Source organism: Leptopilina heterotoma, unplaced genomic scaffold (genome assembly GCF_015476425.1).
Source record: "Leptopilina heterotoma isolate Lh14 unplaced genomic scaffold, ASM1547642v1 Lhet_267, whole genome shotgun sequence".
Taxonomy (NCBI): Eukaryota; Metazoa; Arthropoda; class Insecta; order Hymenoptera; family Figitidae; genus Leptopilina; species Leptopilina heterotoma.
In genome coordinates this window covers 557,975-582,565 of record NW_025110976.1, presented here as the reverse complement: position 1 = coordinate 582,565, position 24,591 = coordinate 557,975, and the positions used below count along the sequence as shown (strand labels likewise).

Genomic DNA, 24,591 nt, shown 5'->3' with positions numbered 1-24,591 from the left:
AGGTCGGAATATTTTCTCATGTGTGTGACGGAGGGTTAATGCTATTTATATTATTTAAATTTGTTTTCTTTATTTTAAATATACTATTTATCTATGACTTTCCTTTAACTTTTATTATAAATCAGTTTATCTGATAATTTAAACGATTTAAACGAAAGTCATCAGTTTATTGTACGACACATTTATGTATTTTCATACTAATTATTCAATTGTTCTATCATCTTTTATGAGTTAAAAATACAATATTATTTCTTATCGTGTATTTTTAACATCACTAACAACAAGATTTCATTATAAAAACAAATAATTTATTCGTTTCTATGATATTTTTCTATTGCTTTAGTGAATTTTGAGCGAGTGTTGAGAACAGCGCCATCACGTGTTACTTTTTGGCACATGAAAACGCAAACCACTAAGCTGACATATTTTTCCTTCAAAATACATAGGAGTCGGACTGGGGTGGATATGCTGTAAATATACTGGTGGCAAAGGAGAAATCAACATAACCTTTAAATTCAACTGATAAATTAATAAATTTGACTATGTCATATTTTTATACAACAGATTGAATCAGTAACTTATATTTTACTAATCGAATCAGTAACTCAATTCTGATAATAGCAATTAGTAGAATTCTACTGATAATCTGTCAAATTTTACAAATGAAAAGTTAAAAGTAAACATTTCAGTTCAATATTGTCTCAATCTTGCTATGAGATGTTTAAATATTACTTCAAATTACACAAACAATTACTGATACATATTTTTAAATATATTTATAACTTATAATCTAACAAGAAGCTCTAGCTATTACCAAGCTAGGGCCAGGTTAAGGTACATTCCAAGCTAGGACCATTATAGACCCAATAATCAATATTGGCAAACCTTGCCCAGTAATAAGGGGTGAATTAAAGTGGATTGGTACTTTTATGCCATTAAATTCCAAACCAATTCCGTTTTTGTCCTCAATCTTAATGAATTCCTTTTCTATTGTTAAGTTGATAATTTCTATCCAATTCAATTCTCTGTAACCACGTGACCAGAGTCTGAATTTACTTTTATGCCGTTTAAGGGAATCATTTTGTGTGGAGTTAATGCCTTTTAATTAACATTGAATTCTTTAAAGGGCATCAAAGGGGTTTCAAATTCTGGTCACGTGGTTACAGAGGATTGAATTGGATAGAAATTATCAATTTAACAATAGGAAAGGAATTCATTAAGATTGCGGACAAAAACGGAATTGTTTTGGAATTTAAGAGCATAAAAGTGCCAATACACTTTAATTCACCCCTTATTACTAGGTGGCAATTTCCACACGGGAATATAAATAAAATATCTCATAATAATTAGACATCATTTTTACAAATTATGAGATTTTTTTAAAAATAGGCCGCAACGGTTTCAGGTGAAATATAATGGACTGACCCAGAAATCTTTATGAATAATATGTTTAATGCAAAAGAGTTTAAATAAATTTTGGAAAATAAGTAACAATATACCCAGTGGGCACAGTTGTTCAAAAGACGTCCTAAGGATGTCTTTTTGCGGACGTCTTTTGGACTTGTACAAAAAGACGTCTTAAAGACGTCCTATACATGTTCTGTGTCTTGGCCATTAGATGTCTTTAAGATGTCTGAAAGACGTCTTTTTTATTCAACTTTTGAAAATAGAAAATATTATTTTCTAAGTTTAACTTGGACTTAGAAATTCATGAATTTAAAATTCATTGGAATTTTTCTAAGTTAAATTCATTTCATTGACAAGTGAGATCGTTAACTTTGTAGATGTTTATATCTGCCTTGGAACGGCTAAGATGCTTAAGGCGCAGTGCTTCAAGCCCAAGGTACCCGAGTTCGATCCCAGCTTCGTAGGAATTTTTTCATTATTTCTCCACATTTTATGTAGAAAAATAAGATTAAACTTAAAATAAATTTAATACAATGTTACTGTGTTTCAACTTAGGAAATGTTATAAAAGAAATGTCTATTTAAAATCTGAAGAAATGTAAAAAGGACGTCCAAAAGACGTCTTTTAGACGTCCCTTTTATGTCTTTTAGACGTCCAAAGGCGTCTTTAAGACGTACTTTAGACGTCCTTTTTTATGTCTTTTAGACGTCTTTTGGACCAGACATAGAACGTCTTTTAGTTGTCTTTTTGATGACTCAGAGACATTACCATCATTGTCCCCGAATTGTCCGCGGACAAAAAGGGACGTCTTTTAGATGTCCCAGTGCCCACTGGGTAAACGTAATCGAATTTTTAATATATTTAGATGTAAAAAGTGTACACCTGCTGACATTTTAATATGATTGCTTTAAATTCAGCACATATTCAGTGCTGGTAACCAGCTTGCTTGGATCTTTAAATTCAGCAAAAAATATTATTTGAAATTATAAGCGAAGGCTGTCTTAAAAATGTTGCATCTTAAATTAAGGTACCTTTTGTGCCTTAAAATAAGACTTTTTTTTTACTGTGTATTACATGAATAATATGGGCACTTAGCGTCAAAGTAATCTTTAATAATTTGTTTAAAGTACAATATTTTATTTGTTTGAATAATGTAACTTTTTAGTTGATTAGAGATTTTTCAAAGAGAAAATTGCATTTGTTCTTTGTTTTTAATCTTCATTTCTTCTTTATTCTTAATTAATCTTCATTTGTTTTTTAATGAAATCAATGTATATGAATCTAAAGTGTATGAGATTTGTTCACTAAACTCTGCTTTTTCTGAAAAATATTTTCGAAATCAATTAATAGCCAGGATATCCTAGGGACGTCCTGAAATATCGTAAGGACATCCTAGGGTTATTCTAATTTCTGTTTATGACTAGGACGATGCCATGCCGGTTACATCAGTTTTCTTGGCACATATTTGTTATTACAAATTAAAACATGCGTTTTTTTATTTTAGCGTTTCTGTTTTCTTATTTAAATTTAATTTAGTTTAAATTTTATTTATTTATTTTGAAAATGTTGTTTTCTCCTTCCATATGCACATCAGTCTTATTTCCAATAAAGCTTTACATTTTCTATGTATATGTGTCTATGAAAAATTTTCAATTGAAGATTCATCTACCTACTGCATATGAAACAGAAAAGAAAATTAAACGTACTTGTACTATATCTTCTGCTCGAAACTATTTTCAATCGATCATGTTCTCGTAACTGAAGGGGAAAAATATATACACTACCGTCGGGAATTATCGGTACGGCTGCACACGCACGGCCCAAAAACATACCAATCTATAAATCACGATTTTTTTGTAAATACAAATGTCAGAAAATTAACAAATATACCATTCGAAAGATTATTAAATTCTACGAATAATGGTACATAACTGAAAATTTTAATAATTTATACAAAGATTGTAGCAATCGACAAATTTGACAAAAAAATTTTAAAAATACAATTTATTTGGAAATTTTTTCAACCCCTGCACATTTTTTAAAAATTGTAGAAAAAATTTGAAACTTACATAAGTGTGATCATTTAAATTTCATCTTTAATTTAAGACCAAAAGAGTTTAAAAATCTTATTCGGTTCGTGAGATATCATTATGTACCTCCGAGCATGTTTTTTGACAAATGCATTGAATTAGTCGATTTTGAACGGTTTTTGGCTGAAAATGCTCGTCCGTTTATAATGATATCTCGCTAACCGATTAAGATTTTTGAATTCTTTTGGTCTTAAATTAAAGATGAGACTTGAATGATCACACCTATATAAGTTTCAAATTTTTTCTGCAATTTTTAAAAAATGTGCAGAGGTTGAAAAAATTTCCAAAAAAATTGTATTTTTAAAATTTTTTGTCAAATTTGTTAATTGCTGCAATCTTTGTATAAATTATTAAAATTTTCAGTTATGTACCATTAATCGTAGAATTTAATAATCTTTCGAATGGTATATTTGTTAATTTTCTGACATTTGTATTTACAAAAAAATCGTGATTTAAAGATTGGTATGTTTTTGGGCCGTGCGCGTGCAGCCGTACCGATAATTCCCGACGGTAGTGTAGATTACATTTTCTATATGAAAATTTTTAAATTGAACATTTCTTCTGCCGCACATAAATGTGATGCTACTTATTCTTCATCAAAAGAATTCAATACTTCAGTCTTTATGTTATAAAAAAACCTATTAGTCAATGAATCCATTTCTGAACTTTTTTGGGTTCGCACTTTTGAATGCCGCGATCAACATTTTCAATTAAAAAATAATGACAATGGAAATAAGGTCTCCAAGTCAATAATTTCCTAAAATTCTCAAAGAACCAGAGTAAATGTTGAATCGAAATTCAGGTTCTTAAAATAATTCGTTATATTTTTAGTATGGCCTACTACTTTAAACTGATTTTCAGATCAAACTCATTTCTCTTTTTTCCTCATCAGAACTTGCATATTAAATTTTAAAAGTGTCTATTTTGAAACGTCCAATAATTTTTTTCAAATAATAAAATTTTCTAAGAAATTATAAGAATATCATTTTTTATATTTGAAATGTAAAAATGTTACATATTATTAATTGAAATGAATACATTTATTGTTAGTCAGTAAATAATTATTAATTTATTATATTACTGAATTACAGCTCTGAGGTGAAATATTGTTACTTTCGTCAACTGTTTGAATTTTGCAAAATTAATTATCACAATGTTGCATACGAAACAATAATAATTCTATATGTATAAAGTATAAATAGAGAAATTCACTTCTAAAATTTGTTTTTTATTTGGGTCTTTGGATACACAAACTTTTTAGATTAAAAATAATTTATTTTCAAAAGGGATAAAAGAATCGAATCGAATAATTCTGGGAAGAAAAAAGTAAAAGCATTGTTTATAAAGTGACGTAAAGTTGACAATTTATGGTTTCTTTTTTTTAAATGATCGATTATAGGGATAGTGCCAACTTGGCAGTAAACGAACATATGTATGTCGAAAATTGGGTCACGACAGACTCTCGATTTATGTATACATATATGTACGTAGATATAACTATAGGTGTAGTTTAGATACCAAGAGCGTATCACTGAGCCGGAAATGGCAATTAACCGCAGATTGATTTTATCCCACAGAGATGTAAGAGGTTTCGAGTTGGGGAGAGATGCTGTGAATTTGAGTGCCTTGATGGAATGAGTGAAATAGATTGGACTGGCCCAGATCTGATCATTGCAGCTGGATCATCTAAACTTCAGGATCGAGGACTTTTGGGACTTTTTCTCATCTCTATTTTAATGGTTCTCTAATTGAGTCAAGCCAACTTTAGATTGAATACAATTATACATATTTCAATTTCAAAAATGACATGAAACTTCGAGCGAGAACAATATTTTTTAATTTAGAAACGAAGTAGGGTAGATGCACCAATGGTGGATTATTCTATCAATGATGAATCAGCTGCGATAAAAGGTTCAGAAGGGCTCAAATATGGTGCATTTACTCTATCTTTTAACATTTTTCTTTTATTTAATAATGTATTTGTAAAATGTTTTATTTATAATTTTTTACATAATACAAAATGTTTTACAATTTTATCAACTTTTTTGAAATTGGATATATGCATAGATGAAAATTAAGGTGCTATCAATTTGTTTACGTAATTTTCTATCAGCTTCAACAGTTTTCTGTTTCAATTATAATTATAAAACACTGACTTTTTTTTAAAATAATAATATATATTTTTATTACTCATTCACTTCTATTATTCTAATTAAGTTTTTCAAATTTGAAATAATTTAAAGAAAATTAATATCTAGACAATGAATCTACATTATTGCTGCAATCACTATTTAAAAAACATTAATTTATAGTTTTTCAGGAATTTAATTTTTTGATGAATAATGGGTGATTGTAGTTGGTGAGAAATTTTCGAGACATCTTTTAACTACCCTAGTAGAAATTTGTCGTGGCATGACTAGATTTATTCAAGTTACTGTACAGTTTTAGTCATGGAAGTTTAATCTAGCTTAACTGGCGAATTACTAGACAGCTACTGCATAACACTGTTAAAGAAAATATAAAGTTGAACTTGATTATTACTGCATAGAAGTCCTGTACAGTTATTTTCATGGCACTGTCGAGGCGTTCCGAGAAATGATGTTCCAAAGTTTGTCGTGGCGTTAGCGCTACCGCCAGTTTCAGTAACTAAACAGTTGTGTATTGACATTTTCGAAATATTTTCTATAAAATAAATCTTTTGGTTTTACAGTTTATAGTTTTTATAATTTTAATTTTGTTCTTTTATTTTACTGTTGACAACTAAATAACAAATTTTTTAAATTATTTAATATTAAAATTTTGATTTAATAATAAAAATTTCTTTTCAATCAAAATTTATTTTTAATGACAATTCCTTTAGAAAAAAAAAATTTTTTTAAAATTCGCTTCAATTAATTGAGTTAATTAAAATAACTAATTTTTTAAATTCAGAAGACAATTTCTTTTCAAGATTATATACTCTTATTATATGTATAAATATTAATTTAACAAACCTGTTACATACAAAAAGTTAGAATTGGTCCAATAAAGTGAGGTTATGTTTTACATTGATGAATTGACGTTGACATATGTATAGCTCTCCGATCTGAATAACAGAACTGTCTATAATTAATGACAGTAGACAGTAACAATTTATTACTAATTCCTTACGGAAAAAATAGACATAATTCTAGTTACACCCGCGAATTATTTCTTTCAGTGTATACTCTGATGTATTTATGGAAAATGTCTACACAACACTGTTCAGTTGCTGGACTGACGGTAGCGCTAACGCCACGACAAACTTTGAAACATAATTTCACGGAACGCCTAGACAGTACCATGAGAATAACTGGACAGACAGAACTTCTATACAGTAATAATCAATAAGTTCAACTTTAGAGTGTTATGCAGTAGCTGTCCAGTAATTCGCCAGTTGAGCTAGAAAAGATGAAAAAGGGAACTGCTTTACCTGCCGGTAGAGTATGGTTCTTATTTTTCCGGAATCGTCCATCGACTAGAACGGCCGTGATGCGTAAAGCGTGCGTTTAGGTATTTCGTCCCAGTGTGACCCGAGTTCGCTCCCCGAAACCGCTAGATATTTTTCGTTTGAACTGAATTAATTCTTCATATTAGGGTTTACTTATAAGTTTGTAGTGTGATAAAATAATAATATTTATTTCAGTGTTGTGCTTAATTAAAGGAAAAAGTGAATGTTGTTTAATGTAAAAAAATGACATGTGTTCAAGAATCAGTAATTTTTATATTTTTTTTTAATTATGTAGTTATTTAAAAATAATTTTACAGATAATTTATTATAAATCATTTATTATACGGAACAATAGATACACCAACAGTAAAAATATAGTTTCGTAAAATTTTAATTTATTTAATTTGTTGACAAAAAAATTTAACGTTATATTTTCAAATTTGTACGTGTTTAATACGTAACGTCAATATAAAGAAAGTTTTGACATTTCCAAGTGAATTATTTTGTATAGTTTTTCTACAGGACTGATGATCAGAAACTGTAAAATTTGACTGGACAATAACTTGAAGAAATTAGCGTGACATCACTTTATAGTTTTTAGCCAGTTTAACTGTAAAGTGCCTCGAAATTTTCCAGTGGAACTGTCCAGTGCCCTTAAAGATACTATGACAAATTTCTACTAGGGTACTTTGTAAACTACTTTTTTCTCAAACTTAGCTTTCGCAGTTAAATTATTTACCCAGCTTTTACCGTATTTGTAAACTTTTCCAACTACTTATTCATTCTTGTACAGGTGCGTAGATTTGTATAATTTAATAGTATCAAATTCAAGTTTCCTATAACTCTGATTTGGTTAATCAAGACGTTGACGTCGAGAAATGTTCATATAACATACGCTTAAAAGCAAATGTCCATGAGAAGAAAATACTTTTAATTTAGAAAAAGATTAGTAAAATTTATTAAGTAAGCAATTATTGTTTCACTACAGAGAATAGAACATATTTAACTTTTAGATAGGAATTTTAATGAAAGCTTTAAAAACCAAAAATTAATGATACATTTTTATTTGTTTTGAAAATGTAACTATTTAACATAAGTAATATAAATTGTGATTTATTCATTCAGGTCACTTATTTATGACTTACTTAAATAAATATCAATTAAATTAATTTAAAATATTTAAGAATTATATAGAAATAATTTTTAAATTTATTTATAATTTTATTATATAATTATTGTTAAATGAATAAATATTACTTAAAAGTTGATTTAGAAATTGGTAATAATTATTAATTAATAGGTCTCTGAAGTTAGCGTCGACTCCCACTTTATCGAAAAACGTTTTTTCGCAAAAATGAAAATAAAACAACTTTTCTGGGTTGAAAACGTGCCCTAAACTTATTTTTCACTTTCGAAGGGAATGAAAGAAGTAAAATTAGTTACATTTTCAGCTCTGGAAACCCCAAATAGTTTTCTATGCTGAGCGTTGATGCTAACTTTAGGGACATTAATTAGCAGGTGGAATTTTGTATAAAAGTGAAAAAAGTCGAATGTTACAGTTTGTGTCTGGATTTAATATATAATGATTACTTTTACACTTAACAAGGAGAAAAAATATATTAAATTTTTGAAAAGTATTTTAAAATTTGGGGAAAAAGTGCGTAACAAAGCAAAATTTTGATATAAAGAATACTAAACTTTATAATAACTTATGTGAAATTTAGTACAGTTATATTAAAATTTAATTAATATTCTTGATATTTGATATGGTTATACTAAATTTCACATAACTTTTTTTAAAGTTTATACACGGAGAGACCGAGATTACTAATTTTTGTATAAAATCACACTAGAATTTACTATTTTCACATTGCAACCACCGGAAATAAGGGGACTTTTTGTATTTTTTACTATTTTCTACACTAAGTCACTAATCCGACAAATGTTCACCAAATTAGCAAAGTTTCTTACTATTTCGTCCAATAGTTCCAAACAACTGTAGTAAACTCAGAAGTATTGTGTACATAAAATTACTATAGTGGTTTGTAAATGCAGAAAGAAAGAGTGAAAGAAAAAATACGGATTTTTATCGCCGGTTTCCCGTCAATTCTTGACTAATGGAGATAAACTGGAAGGATTTTTACATACACAGACACACACACTCACACACTTATGTATTTGTTGGATAAATATTTGAAGACACACACATGTTTATTTCACTGATATGTATAGACGCGGTTAATTAATACACTAATACACAACTGCACGCACGACAACGAATTTCACTGAAAGTATACATCTTTGTTTCCTTATATATTGAATGATGAAAATTTACAGCACTTACGAGAAAGCAGTTTACTTTTAACAACTTATTATAAGACATAGTTCTTGGGACAGGAATAAATGCAAAATTTATTAATTTATAATGGTCAATTTCTGAGATAACGAACGACCTACAGATAATATTCCAAATTTATTTTACATACGCGAAACATAGTCACTGTCAATGATCGGATGGCATCGGCTCATTTACGGAGATTGACGAAGTTAGCAACCAATAGAAATGCAGACGCCATATGACTGCACTCGCTAGCCACACTTGCTCACAAAAAATTACTACAGTGGATAGTAGGTTTTAGTGGAAAATGTTTTCATTTGTCAGATTTTGTCTAATTAAATTAGAGAAAACTATAATCAATTTTTGCTACATTTACAACTCTTACACAAAATATTAAAACTTGCTATTTCAATGTAGCAAATTTATCTATTTCTTTTGTAAATTTATCTACACGGAAAAAATTAATTTAGTACATTTTACGAAACTAATTTTGGAATAGCGGATACGGAGAGGAGTTTAGTATAAGATAAAACAGAATCAATAGTAATATATGATGACTGCGTTTCTCGAAAACTCAAAAAAAATTCTATGGAATTCACAAATGATCGGTTGGACGTTCTAATTCAAGAGTTTTGTAAAATGTTTAGCCTGAAGCGCATGCGCCACGGAAAAAAATATTCACGGAGAAAAAAACGAATAAAGCAGAAAAAAGAATTTCTTAATGTACCAATGAGCTCTCAAGACCATTTTTTCTCGTCTTCTATAGGAGATAGATGATTGGTTCGACACATGTGACTGCCCTCTACAACGCAATGGTTCGCTTGGATTGGCTTATTTTATTCTGACACTAACTTAACGGAAATACGCATACATATAAACGAATTCTGACGCAACGCACATACAATATAACTCGCACTTGTAGATGAAAGAATTGAGTTTCTTTATATACTAACTGAGGAGATTAAAACTGCGCTTGTGAGAAATGTCAATATACTGAATATTAATTTTTAAAAAAAATCATTTTTTTAAAAGTTATACAAAATATTTTATGGTTTTTAAAATAACATTTTTTGATTATAATTAGTTATAAAATCTCTATAAAATTTTTCAATTTTTAGAAAATAATTTTATTCTTAATTTTAAATTATAAATAAATTGACAAAAAATTTTCAAAATTAAATTCAAACTCAAAAAATTTTAATATTAAATTGTCTAAAATTTGAAGTAATAACAGTTAAAACTTGAGAAATTAATATATATATTGTCATCGGTAAATAGTATGATAAACTATAAAATTTATTGGACTGTAAATTAAAAGAAATTAATAATAATTAAAAGTTTGGATTACAAAAGCACATAAAAAATGTTACGAATTTGGAACAATGAAATGTGAAATACGTAAAAGAAAACAATTATCCAAATGTTACCGGCAGGTAAAGCAGTTCTCTTTTTCCTTCAACATATTATATCTATATACAGCAGACAAGTTAATACCGACGCGACGAGACAAGCTTCAACATATCTATTTATAACGCGACTTTTGGTACACCCCGTATAGAATTTTACTAAACTTTGTGTTCGAGAATGCACGATAGACAGCGAAGTGGAAACTCAAACCACGCGTTTTTAGATTGCACGAAACATTTTTACCATTTTCTGATAAAATGTTCACCAGAAAATACGAAACATTTCTACATTCAAGCTTGTTTTATAAATTACAACACTGGTTGCAGTTTCTCGACAATTGTTCTGCTTAAAGTAGTAAAAGTTTCTGGGTTTTTGAAAAACTTCGTCTAGGAATCTTAAATATCCGCTAGTGCGAAATTAGTTTCGTAAAATCTGCTGAACTTATTTTTTCCGTGTAATTCTGTAGTACATTATGCTAAAAGTCCCCTTATTTCCGGTCATTGCAACCATTTTTAGTAATTTTTACAAATGTGGGTCTCTCCGTGTAGTATTTTTATATTAAAATTTTGCATTGTTGCATTTTTTACCCAAATAAAATTAAATAAAATTTAATATATATATTTTCTCTTCGTGTAAGGGAGACTAAGTGCGGTTGTTACAAAAGGAATATCTCAGAAACAGTTAATTATAGCGATGAGGTTCTAAACGGAAAAATGTTTAGTTTTTATGTACGAACTTGTTGCAATATGTTTAAAAATTATATGCAAGCTTTACAAGTAAAAAAATAGGCACATTATTTTTAGAGGCCAAAAGTAAATATTTTTCTGGTTGATATTTTTTAAATAACTATAATAGACCTTTAAACTTAACAAAATAAATTTGTTAATATCAATTCTATGAGGATTCAGCTTTAACAAACTGCCTTGGTTGTCCACATTTAGTGTACATACTTTTTAATAAAGTGATTTATTGTAAAAAATGTACCTGTTGTGCAGTTGTTACAAATGATGATGAGAACGGATATTTTTTAAAAAATTCGAAACAATATTAGTTCTGCCATCTCTACGACGCATCACGCACTATTATGTTGAGTCAAAAATTATGAATAATTAATAAAAGTTGTTATAAGAAATTATTTGTCTTCAATTTAAAATGTTATAGATGATTCTTGGTATTGTAACAACAGACATTCACTTTGTGCAGTTGTTACAATTTACACGCTGTCACTCAACTGCTTCTCGTTAATTAAATAATAGATATAGAGCTAAATTAATTATGGCCTTTTAATACCAGATAATATACCTTTGTTTTAATTGTTTGACCAAAAAAATTGGAGTTGAACTCTTAATCACTGTAACCGATTTTATCAAAATTGTAACAACTGCACCTAGTCTCCCCTATGGCACCCACATACAAAGCGGCTATTCTGAATTCTGAATACATACTTTTTCACTGGAGTACAAAACCCTGTAAAAAAAAAGAATTGGGTGGTCCGGGATTTCGAATTGGGATGTCGTTTCTTGAATTCGAGAAAACGACTTTTTCGAATTGGACTGATTTCTGAATTCAGAAATGTATGGTTCCGCGATCAACCCAATTCGACAGATATTTTAAAGATGAAAATAAAGAGTTTAACACTTCACTGGACATTGAACAGTAGTTAATTGAGACGGTGCACGTTATTCACGTAGGTGAATACATTTCTTTAAGCAATAATGTTAATTTTCAATAAAATTACTTACCGACAGCTGAGAAGTATTATGATAACAAATCAAATGATGATTTTTCTATACGAAAGTATCATTTACGTCGGTAGTTGAATATTAATAAATTAATTTTAAATTTTTGTTTTTTAAATGTATTTAAAAGTCAACAAGTTTGCTATGCAAGTTTTAAAAAAGTCTATTTTACTTTACGAGGAATTTTTCTTTCAACATTTTTAGTTTTGTTTCTGAATAAATAATGAAAAGAAATTTACTTCCGTGAAGGTTTGTTGTTCTAGGACATTTCGATTTCAACTTTGGTGCTCATTTTAGTCTCCATAATTTTTTTTAAATTTGATTAACAAAACCTTATTTTTAAAAACAATTTGCTTTACTGTACAGCTTGATTTGATTTTTTTATGTTAATCAACACGGAGAAAAATGAAAATTCAGATTTCGGACTGAATATAGAACAATTTGAATGATTTGTATTATCATAGGAAGAAATATTAAATTTTGGTTCTCTATCCTAAAAAGTTTAGTAACGATTTTCAATGAAGATCAATGCTAAATATCTTAATAAACGCCAATAGTCTTCTTTCAACAAGTGCAATCAGATTCCGTAATTAATTCAAAGGTGAAAAGAATTAGGTACAATTATTATTATTTGCATTTATTTTAATTCAGCTACTCAATTGTTACAAACTTTGTATCAACGTTCACTTAAACGGGGACTGTTCTGTGCGAGAGTCATTAGATTCATTCCCAAACAGTTTTTAGGAATGCGAAACTCTGCGGCGCGTCTGCGCCCGCGTTTGTTCAGTTTCTTCGTTTTTGATATACACGGAAGTCTCGGTGTAGTTCGTAGTGTATTAATTGTTTCAATTAATAAAAATTTTAGTTTTAAATATAATAGTGAGTGCAGTTTTGTAATAAAGTTCTAGTGCTACAAATGAATGTAGAAGGATATCTATGTGAAATGTTTGATCTCATTTTGAGGTTAGGTGTGTGTTTATTTTGTTTTTATCCGGTTATGCAATGCCTAATTGTTATTATATTTTATTGTAATGTTTAATTTAGGCAACTAAATGTAAAGTCTAAAATGAAATAATTTTTAAAAAAATAGAGAATACTTTGAATTTTAAAAATCTTCGCATTGGAATTTTTATTTAATCTGTAGATATTTAAATAAAATCTCTTTCTTTAAACGTTTTAAAACAGATCATTTTAGTAAAAATGGCAAAGGACTTGTATTTAATTTTTAAAGAGATTCTACGTTTAAATATCTAAAGAATAATAAAAATCCCAGTGAGAAGTTTTATAAAATTCAAAGTATTCTAATATTTTCAGTTGTTTCATTTTTCGATTTTATATTTAGTTTCAAATTAAATATTTCAATAAAAGTAAATATTTTGACAAATAAAAGTAATAATGTAGGTCACTAGAAGATCTGCTCACATTATATTCAGTATGGGACTCGGCACTAGACTTGCCTTGGACTCCGCCCAGAAGCGCCTATCAATGTGTTTAGTGTGCATTGTTCCGCGTATAAGTGTGCATAAGAACGAAAACATTTTAAGCCTACTGACGTGCTTTAAACCTTTTACGATTCATTTCCCTGTTTTCTATTTTGGAGCCGCAAAGGTAGACAAGTTTTGGAATGAAATCTAAATTACTAACACTGAACTCCACAATTTTCAATCGGATTTTTCTGCGTGAAGAAATGTTAAATTAAATATAAATTTCTCTTTAGTTCAAATGGAGCAAATTAAAATAATTGTATCATGAAAATAAATGAGGCTAAAGCAGAATTATTTTTCTTTACTCTTTATTTCTCTTGTGAATATTTACATTTAGGAATCATCTATATTAAGTATATTTAAGAGAGCATCATTGTTGTCATCGAAATGTATTAAAATAAAATATTTTTTTCATACTGAATAAAATTTAATTTTATAAAACTTCAGTGTCACAGGAACCAGAAGGAGAAAATTTATGAATTAACATTTTATGCAGAAATTTTTTTTAAATTTATATATAAACGTTATTTTAATTGTTTATCAAGATTTTAAATAAACGAAATATTTTAACATTATTTACTTATACTTAATTTAATCCTAATTTATAAAATTGAAGAATAAATAATTTAAAAACGTTTTAATTATGAAAATCAAGAAAAGAAATTATTTTTTTGTTGATTCAAATAAATTGTTTTAAAATTATTATTTTTATAACAAACATATAATTATATTTTGAAAAAAATATTAATTACAGTAATTATTGTAATTTTTTTTTAAATATTCTTAATAAAAAAATTTTAATCCGTTTAAAAATTTAAAATTAATTTATTAATATTCAATTACCGACGTAAATGATACTTTCGTATAGAAATCATCATTTGATTTGTTATCATAATACTTCTCAGCTGTCGGTAAGTAAGCTGTTTTAATAACCCTAAAAGTAGAAAACTTTTTCTATTGTAAACAAAGACCACATCAAATTTTTAATTCTCTCTATTTTATTGAAAATTAACATTATTGCTTAAAGAAATGTATTCACCTACGTGAATAACGTGCACCGTCTCAATTAACTACTGTTCAATGTCCAGTGAAGTGTTAAACTCTTTATTTTCATCTTTAAAATATCTGTCGAATTGGGTTGATCGCGGAACCATACATTTCTGAATTCAGAAATCAGTCCAATTCGAAAAAGTCGTTTTCTCGAATTCAAGAAACGACATCCCAATTCGAAATCCCGGACCACCCAATTCTTTTTTTTTAATATCATTTTTAAAAATTTACAACTATCAACTAATTAAAATAAAAAAAATTTTAAACTTCCTCTTTTTATGAAAAATTGGAGAAAATATTTGGATTCAATTGTTCATCAAAATGAATTGTAGTCATGTATTTTTTGACTATCTTTTACTTGTCAATATATGTTTATTTACAATCTTTGCACCTTTTTTTTAATTTTAGGTTTCATTAGATGTATTTATGAAAATTGTGCGACTCTCATCACTTTTCTGGAATAAGTAATAAATCAATAATTGTAATAAACCTCTAGGAATTTAATCCAAAATAAATTTGGATTTATAAAATCGCAGTTATGGTATATTTCAACCATAATAAAAACACGAAAAAAATGCAATAGAGTCAAAATTTCTTTTTCCAAAGAAAATTAAAAATTGCAAGAATAATATAACTTTTCTTATATTTGTTTTCTAAATAACGATCATACAATTTGAATCTAAGTAACACAACTTTGTTATTGAATTTTCGAAATCAAAAAGTAAAAAATTTTATATTTGAAAAATTTACAATTAAGTATTTAAAAAATTCAATACCCGACGTAATGTTTAAAAAAAATTTTTTTCTTTTACAATAATTTAAAAATGTGATTTAGAAAAATTTTGCTGAATGATAGATTTTATCTGCGTATAAAAACGTAAAACAAATCGTTAACATTATTTTCTTTCTTTTCGTATGTATTTGAATTCTCATGCAATGGGACCCATTTTTAGTGCTTAAGAGTGCAACGGTGTGATAAAATACATATATATAGAGGTGCTGTGTAAGCTAAAATATGTATATTAATTAAATATACAAATTTTAATTATCTCATCATAAGATGAAACATAAAAATTGATAACAATGCAAAAATGCTTATATTTGTCGAGAACAAAATATCTTTTGATTTTTTCCATTTTTAGAGTCTAGAAATTGCATATCTTAACTTAATATTTTCCATCGACTATTACAAAAATAGAAATTGTAAAAAATATTTGTTAATAAAAATAGAATTAATATTTCCATATTATGTGTGTACATTAGTATACTGGTTGACCTTTAAAAATCCTGCATTGTTTTTATAAATTTTACATTTGTAATCAGTATGCAAAGAATTTTATTAAAGCCACAAGTGACACGTAAATTATGGCATTAATCAACTAAAATAAATTTAAAAACTCTTAAATATTAAGAACATTTTTTAAAAATAATAAAACAATTGTTAAATTGTTATCTCATAAAACTTCAAAATTATTTTTAATTAATAAATTTTAATAAAATAAATAAATAAATAAAAATAATTAAATTTTAAATAAAGGAAGAGGGTCGATAAGACCTGTTTTCGGCCTCCTTAAAATTTTCATTTAAATGCTTAAAATACATTTCCACAAAAAAAAGATAATTATGATGATTGAAGGTTAAATGAGGGTGTTTAATAAAAATTAAAAGTTGTTCATATTAATTAATTCATATTAATTAATTTTGAAACTCATTTTAATTTTTAAATTTAATTAATTAATTTCATTATTTTTTAAAATCAGATGCCAGATTTAGCGACCACAAAAACCCCCGAATAACAAATTTTATATAAATTTAAGTGATTTTAAAATTTTGATCGCTATATTGGATCCGCCATTTTGAATTTTTAAAAACTGACATCGTATTCGTAATCAGCGACCCCAAAAACTTCCGAGTAGCGATTTTCAAGCCAATTAATTAATTTTTTTAAAAAGTCATCCACCATTTTAGATCCACCATTTTGAATTTTAGAGTTTGAAGCTAATTAATTCTTAATTGAAAATTTTTTTACCCTTATTTTTGACCCATTTTTTATACAAAACCCTTATTATTTAGGGGTTAATATACTCAAATCATCCTCATGTTTAACCTACAATCATCAAAATTATCATTTTTCTTTGGTGGAAAATGTATTTCAAGCATTAAAATGGAAATTTCAAGGGGGTCGAAAACAGGCCTTATCGACCCTCCTCCTTTAAAAAAAAATATATATATATATGTAAATGTGTCACATGCTTTTCAGGTTAAAATTTTTTGTTCTGAATCAAAGAGACTTAAGACAATTTTATTTTTTAAAAATTTTAAATTAAGAAAATAATTAAACCTTAAAAAATACAAACCTTTGCGAACTTTCAGAAAATTTTGAGCATCGATTTCAACTGCAATAATAAAGTGTGGATCCGTATAATATTATATATTGAAATTAATGATTACAGCACATATATATTTTATAATCGTAAAAATCGTAATTGACCAAATTAATTGAGTTTTACTCGCCAGCAGTATATATTAGTCAATATATTAATAATTTATTTATAAATAGTATAATTTTGTGCTAATATATTTTTTAATATATTTGTGTGTTCTCCAACCATACATACAATGATAAAAATAAGATAAAAATCATTATTATCATCCAGGGGCCTTTTATGCTAAAAAATTATTCAAACGATTGTACATTATAGAAATCTATGTACAGATACATTTGAAAAAAATATATATATTATGATTGATATTGTCTATTCTAATTTAATCAATCCTATTATTTGTGAAAAATAACTTTATTTATCAATTAACAGTGTTGATTTTTTATTTTTGCATGTCTTAATATAAATATTATAATTTGTTAAATGGATTTTATAATTCCTGAAACTTATTTAATAACAATTACCTTCTTTTAGTTATTAATTGACTTTGCTTCATTTATTAACAAAATTAACATTTATTTATAAGACTTTTTCCACAAAGTATCATATAAATCTGTGCGTCTTTGTCGGGAGATCGGAATTTGTGATCTCACTTCATCAATAACACTTAAATCTGTAAGTTTATAAATTATTGGAAATTTTTAAATAATATTTAAATTTATCATATTTTACATTTCCCTTAAAAAAATTAATATTAGAGTTTCTACTTTTGATTTTTACCTATATTTGTTACAAACCAGAATAATAAATTTATGTTGTTCCTTTTATTCGAGCTTTTGAGATGGCTCTTATTTAAATTCGGTTTGGGGAGGCACCAAGCTGCCAGGGTCTTTAAGGCCCTGTTTAATTGTGTGGGTTCGTGATCCTACTTTTAAAAGTTACCGTTTCTGCTTTGTTTTAACTCTGATAAATAATTATTTCAATTTACTTTATTTATTTCAGGAGTTTTAAAATAAATAAAATCAGATTTGTCATTCACATTAAAATTTTATTTTAACAAGATTTTAAGAAATTTACAAACTTGCACATATTTGAAAGAGAATTAAAGTTAAAAGTAACATTAAATCATTGAAACGATACAGACTTACCGCTAAAATCCTTAATCCTACCGACAGGGCATAATTTCTTTTAGACGGCGCAGGCGCTACGCGCGCGGACTGGCCGGTCGAGAAACAGTTATCCTCCATCTGGCAAAACACAAGTTGAATGTCGAAAATTAAGTCGTCTATGCGACCAATTTTTATTTACGCGAAGTCGCGAATTTTGTGGGGCCACTGCATTGAGACGGCGCAGGTACTAAACGTACGGACTGGCCGATTAACAAACAAGATTTACAATTGTTAAATATTTAATTAATTGGAATCTCACTCAAAACAGCTCTCACTGGACTCCGTCGGTTAGAAGATTCTATTACATTTTTCGTCTGCCTTTCGCGTTGTACTTGATATGTTATACCCGGGGGTCCGACGCGCAGACGGGCTTAGTCGCGGCATTTCCTACTTTCTTGCGATCAACAGATCTGTCAGGCCGCAGCCAGGACAGGTGTTGATCGCTTGAAGAGGAAAATTGTACAGCAGCGATAGAAATTTTGCGACAAGCCTCTACTCCTTGTCCTGATGTCAAAGTGGGGTAAATTTGTCAACTAAGGATTTTTAGAATTAGAAGTAGGGAAATTCTTCAGGCCCATTGGACTTTGCACTATGCTGACGTTTCTGATTGCATACAGTTTTCGGGAGAACGGAAACGGCGTTGTTAATTTGATACTTATCAGAAACAATTTTTTTTTATAACTAAATATATAAATTATAATTATATTGTAAAGAAAGAATTTTTTTATTTATAATTATAATTTATTTATAGTTATAAGTGTTTAATATAAGTTGTATAAATAAAGTTATATTGGTCCTACATTTTATAAGTTACTAGTATATGTATTTTGCATTCATAATTATTCATATACACATATACATGCAACTTACAGTCCTCCGGTATTTTATTGTTAACAATAAGTTACAATAAAATGTTTAGCTATTATCAAATTATTTTCTGTAAATTTGGAATAGTGCATAAAACGAATAAAATATATACGCTTCATAAAGCGTTGAGTCAGCCTCCAAATGCATGTGCATTTGTTATGATATTCTAGTCCCTAAGTATGTAGGCCCAAAGGGGAAAAGGAAGGAGAGACAAGGAAAGACAATAGGAGAGACAAGGCAATGAGCAGAGGCATGTGTAGCATGCTTGTATGTGTGCCCGTAACGCGAAGAACTCAGGGGTGTGGTCGTGTTAGATCTTTTAGCCAGCGGAATCAGTGGATGTGAACGTATACACCTAGGTCGTCTTAATGCATATGTGTGAAATGCATTACCTTTAATTATTTTCAAATACAGGTTTCTTTTATTATATAAAATTTTAAGTATTAATAATGTTTATAAATTTATAAACAATATTATAAAATATATAGGAATTTATGTTTTATAAATTCTGTCCTATCTTTTGTAGCTTTATTAAAAAGAAAAATAATAATAAAATAGTACCTGTTAAGTACCTTGTACGTAACAATATTATCTTCAATTATCATATCTTCTTTTTCCTCCAATTCTCGCAAAATAGTTCCCCATGGATCAGTAAGTTGGGTATGTCCATATGCAATGTGTCTACTCGTTCCTCTTGCAGGCGAAACACACGCAACATATAATTGATTATCATTTGCTCGTGAACGTTGCAAAAGAGTCCAATGCAAGTGACCAGTTGTTAAACTGAAAGCTCCAGGATATATTAATAGTTGACATCCTGAACATTTTAAGCATAATTTTTTAGTGTTATTTTAATTTATAAAACTGTTTTTACAATTTTTATTTGTAAAAATAAAATTTATGAGGTGCCGTTAGAAACTTATATAATCAAAATTACAACTTTACCAACCTCTAAATGTAGAATCTCTTGGTGGTTCACGCTATTTTGTTATTAAAAGCTTAATATGTCCCACCTTCGCAAGGTTACCTCAACATTACACGGTAACCTTCCGGCAACCTTATCAAGCAATATTGCAGTAATGTTATGTTACGTCCCAAAAATAATAAATTTATGGTTCGTAATGATACTTTATTTTAAATTTAATTAAATATTACATTTTAATTAAATTTAATTATGATTTATTATTTAAGGCCTAGACTTGCGTCCAATAGCTTAGGATTACTTTCGTTGTTTTCTACTTTTCTTTGATTTGATTGGAAGAAAATTAAGGATAGTAGAATTTAAATAAAAGGAATGAGATCTTTTTTTGAACTGAGATTTTTTTACAGTTCAATACTTGATCTCGGAATCAAGGGCAAAGATATTTTTAGGAGTCAATTGTATTTAAAAAAAAGATTGGAATGAATTTATACTAAGATCAATCTAAGGATTAACGTAGTACAATTTATTACAGGAATAGGAATATGTGTGACAAGATTTTAGAAAGAAAGAAATTTGACAGCAATTAAATGTTATTACTCACTTTTTTTAATATAATTTTTATAGTTAAAGAGATTGTAGAATTTGAAGCTGGAACGAGAATGAAGTCGAGGTCGGTTTGAAGTATACTTGAAATTGAAACAATTTAATTTTTGAAAACTTGAAACTTTGAATTTTTAATTTCAGTATAACTTATTTGATTTTGAAGAACTGAGATGAAATCTTAAGAATTTGAAACACTGAGAAGTATGGAAGTAGAAGTGATTTCAATTGAGTAGTTTAAATTTTTAGAATTTCAAGATTAAGTGTGACTTTGAATGATGAGTAGTAACTGACGTTTTCTTAAGGAACACATATATTTATGTGTCAGTTCCCACTACTGATTTTCTCAAGGGAGGAAAATTCGGGATGAAAATATTGTAGAAAGGGAAAAAGAGGTTGAGTATTTTTAGGATTGGTTTAAGAAAAAAAAATGGAGAGAAAATGCATTAAGAAATGGGCCTGATAGGCGAATTTTGGGTCCGTCCCATTTTTATCAGTTTTAAGCGTAGGAGGATCTTTAAAAAGTGGCTGAGTCTTATCTTTCCTCAACTTCATCTCCCCTCCAACTCCAATTTCTAGAATTTACAGAAATAGCATTTTTCCTTAATTTTAATATATTTCTAAATTTTGAATATTCAACATAATAATATACGGTTGTTTATAATAATTAATTTAACAATTACAATTATTATTAACAATTATGAAATTATTAATTATTTGGTTAATACAAACAATTTGATGAAATTTACGTTATTTAATAATTGTCCAATCAATTTGTTAATTAATACAATGTTTAAATGTTAATTGTTAATAATTTGTTTACACATTCTATTAATTATTAAAACAAATAATCAAAATTGTTATTTAATAATTTTGGATTTTAATATATTAATTGTTTAACAATTAATTCTAATTATTGTTAATTGTTTATTGTTAATTATTTGTTTATAATATTCAGAACATCAAAATTAATTAATTAATTTATGTCAATTTTATATAGTTACAAATATTTTTAATTTGTTACAAATAATTTATCTTGTTAATAATTTTTATTGTTAATTAGTAATAATTAATTAATTTGCCATTATGAATCTTATTAACATTATTTAAATTTAAACAGAATATTTTAAAAGAATTTAATATTATTTTCATGAAAACATATGTCGATACAATTGTGTAAAAAGGGACTGTTGTACAAAATAAGGTTCATCTTAATGGAATTTTATCTTCGTTTTGGCGGTATAGACTAAAAGGACATAGTTTCAAGAAATCTCTATTTGTGTGTGAAGACGAAGATAGTATACTCTAAGATTAAAACTCAAAATTTTAGAGTGTTGATTTTTCTGCTTATAACTATCTTCTTTTAGTTTAGATATTTTCTTGAAAATATGTTTTTGTATAAAATATAAAAATTACGAAAATTTCAAATATGACGTCATCGTTACAGGACGTTACAGTTACTTGTCAACGTTGCGTCAAATTAATAATAATAATAATAATAATAATAATAATAATAATAATAAATCCGTGCCCGGTTGGAACTTTTGTTCTAGTTGGAACTTTTGTTCTACCCGGGGCGCATAAGAACCTGTTCTTTTGCGCGGGGTTGCTGGTCCTCTATCGGACGCGTGCCAGGTGGCGGATAGGTTAGCTTCCTAGAAATAGGTGGTATCGAGGAAATCAAATACTCGACGCGGACCAAAACCAGCAAACAAGAAACATCCATCATGAGCGATTGTAAAAACGAGGAAGAGTACCTGCGGGGTAATGCTACGGCTAAATCCCTCACTGGTTCCGATCGTCAAGCACTTTCGAGCGTGAGGGCGGTGGCCAGTGGCCCAAGGATGCAGGAGGGCAACAACGCGTTGGTAGTGCCACAGATCATCGTGGACAGGTCGGAGAGACGAGGGAGTACGAGCAGCGTGACGAGTCAAGCCAGCTGCATTTCTGTCTTCAGTAATGCCTCGGCAAAGGACATTGCAAGCTGCAACCAAGATCGAGATGAATGCGTTAAGCTGCGGGAGGAAGAGGCAGCGAGCATTCTAGAAATGGAGGAGGAGGTCAGCAAGATGCTGAAGTCCTGTGAAGTCCAGAAGAATGTCAATAGGACAATCAAGGATGGACTGAAAAGCTTAACATCGCTCATAAGGGACGTAAAGGAGAAGCACGCAGCAGCTGCGAAAAAGGACGAGAGTTTCTACCAGGGTTTGACCTGGTCTGAAGAAGCTAGACAAGATCGCAGAGCTAGACGAGATCGCTGTAACGCAATCGTGTTGAGAAACGTCGTCTTGGATGCTCAGAAGCGGAAGAGAAGTGATCCTGAGCCTGCGAAGGATCCAAAAAGGAAAAAGGAGGAGAAACCAAAAAAGACTGGAGGCAAGGGGAACAAGACGGTTCCAAAGCCAGACCAAGTCAAGAAGGGAAGAGCCACAGTGATCGTTAAAGTGGCCGAAGGAAAGACTTTCGCTGAAGTGCTGGCGAAGGTTCGAAGGGAGGCTGACCTGGAGGCCAGCCAGACAAGGGTTGTGGGAGCTTTACCCACTAAAAAGGGAGACCTTCTCATTAAAATTGGAGGGTCTTCAAACAAGAAGCTGTTCACCGAGGAGGTGACAAAGGTAATCGGCGATTTGGGTAAGGTGCAGATGGCGGATCGGCGAACTACGCTGGAAATCCATCCATAAGCTGGGCATCCATGTCGCGACATGGATGCCATTACTGAGAAGAAAGATGTTGAGGATGCCCTGGAGAAAGTTTCCACAGTTCCAGCTGGAAGCAGAAAGGTGACGGTCCATGGGCCAAATAAGCGAGGAGTGAAACTCGCTGTTGTGGTCACCAGCCAGGAAGATGCTGATAAGCTGGAGAAGGTGGGTCACGTAAAAATTGGATTCGTGTCCTGCAGGATCAGAAGTAGAGTGATGGTTAAAAGGTGCCATAGGTGTCTTGACTATGGTCATATAGGTCGAGACTGCAATGCAGTAGATAGGTCGGCTGCGTGCTTTAAGTGCGGAGAAGCCGGCCATAAGGCAGCAGACTGTAAGAAGAGCCCATGATGCTTCTTATGCAAGGCGAAGTTCGGCGAAAAGGAGAACATCCAACATGTAGCCGGATCAGGGAGTTGCAAGGTCTTCAGAACTGCCCTCGAGGAAGCAAAGAAGACTTTGTCAAGGACAAGGAGAAAATAAGGCCAGAACAAGAGCGGCACGGGAGAGTTGCGCCAGCGACTACATGGAACCATTCATCTACGAAGTCTGAAGCCACTAGGTAGTTCCGTAGGTGGATAGAAGGTTCGAAACCCAGGGGAAACAAGAAGAGGTTTTAGTCGGTAGGGTGACTGCCGTTAAAAGCAGGTATGTGAGGTTTCTTTTTTTTCCTTGCATTTTGTACGAGTCCGACATACCCCAGGTAAGTGGAATCTTCCTGGGGATGCGTAAATGCATTTCCTCTTCTCCCCCGTGAATAAAAAAAAATAATAATAATAATAATAATAATAATAATAATACGGACAGCGAGAGTCTGCTTAAGCTAGGCAAAGTGCGTATTGGTTGGATAAACGCATGCATCCGAACGCACTTAGAAGTGACAAGATGTCAAAAGTGCCTAGCCTATGGACACGTGACCCGAATTTGCAAGGGCCCCGACAGAACAAAAAACTGTCGGAGATGCGG

General features: G+C 29.5%; 2 protein-coding genes across 2 annotated transcripts in view; one reads left to right on the top strand and one right to left on the bottom strand.

Moving 5' to 3' along the window:
• Positions 1-5,998, top strand: part of LOC122503648 — a 133,746-nt gene extending 127,748 nt beyond the window's left edge. Inside the window, exon 4 of the mRNA XM_043614273.1 lies at positions 5,075-5,998. Coding sequence (XP_043470208.1) covers positions 5,075-5,245 — 171 coding nt within the window. The 3' untranslated portion in view covers positions 5,246-5,998. The remainder of the gene's footprint in view (positions 1-5,074) is intronic.
• Positions 5,999-18,457: 12,459 nt separating this feature from the next.
• LOC122503655 (omega-amidase NIT2-like) lies at positions 18,458-22,652 on the bottom strand. The gene is made up of 4 exons (XM_043614281.1): positions 22,515-22,652; positions 20,818-20,827; positions 19,966-20,221; positions 18,458-18,615 (listed from the first exon to the last, which is right to left on the bottom strand). The coding sequence occupies exons 1-4, from the start codon at positions 22,650-22,652 to the stop codon at positions 18,573-18,575; spliced, it is 447 nt and encodes a 148-aa protein (XP_043470216.1). The 3' UTR covers positions 18,458-18,572.
• Positions 22,653-24,591: the final 1,939 nt, after the last annotated feature.

Coding starts and splice junctions, on each gene's coding strand:
- LOC122503655 (XM_043614281.1), bottom strand. CDS start 22,652: ATGGATGTTTCTTGTTTGCTGGTTTTGGTCCGCGTCGAGTATTTGATT. Junction 18,616..19,965: donor ACGTACAAGGTACTTAACAG/GTACTATTTTAT, acceptor GTGTTTTGCCAG/ATGGAGGATAACTGTTTCTC.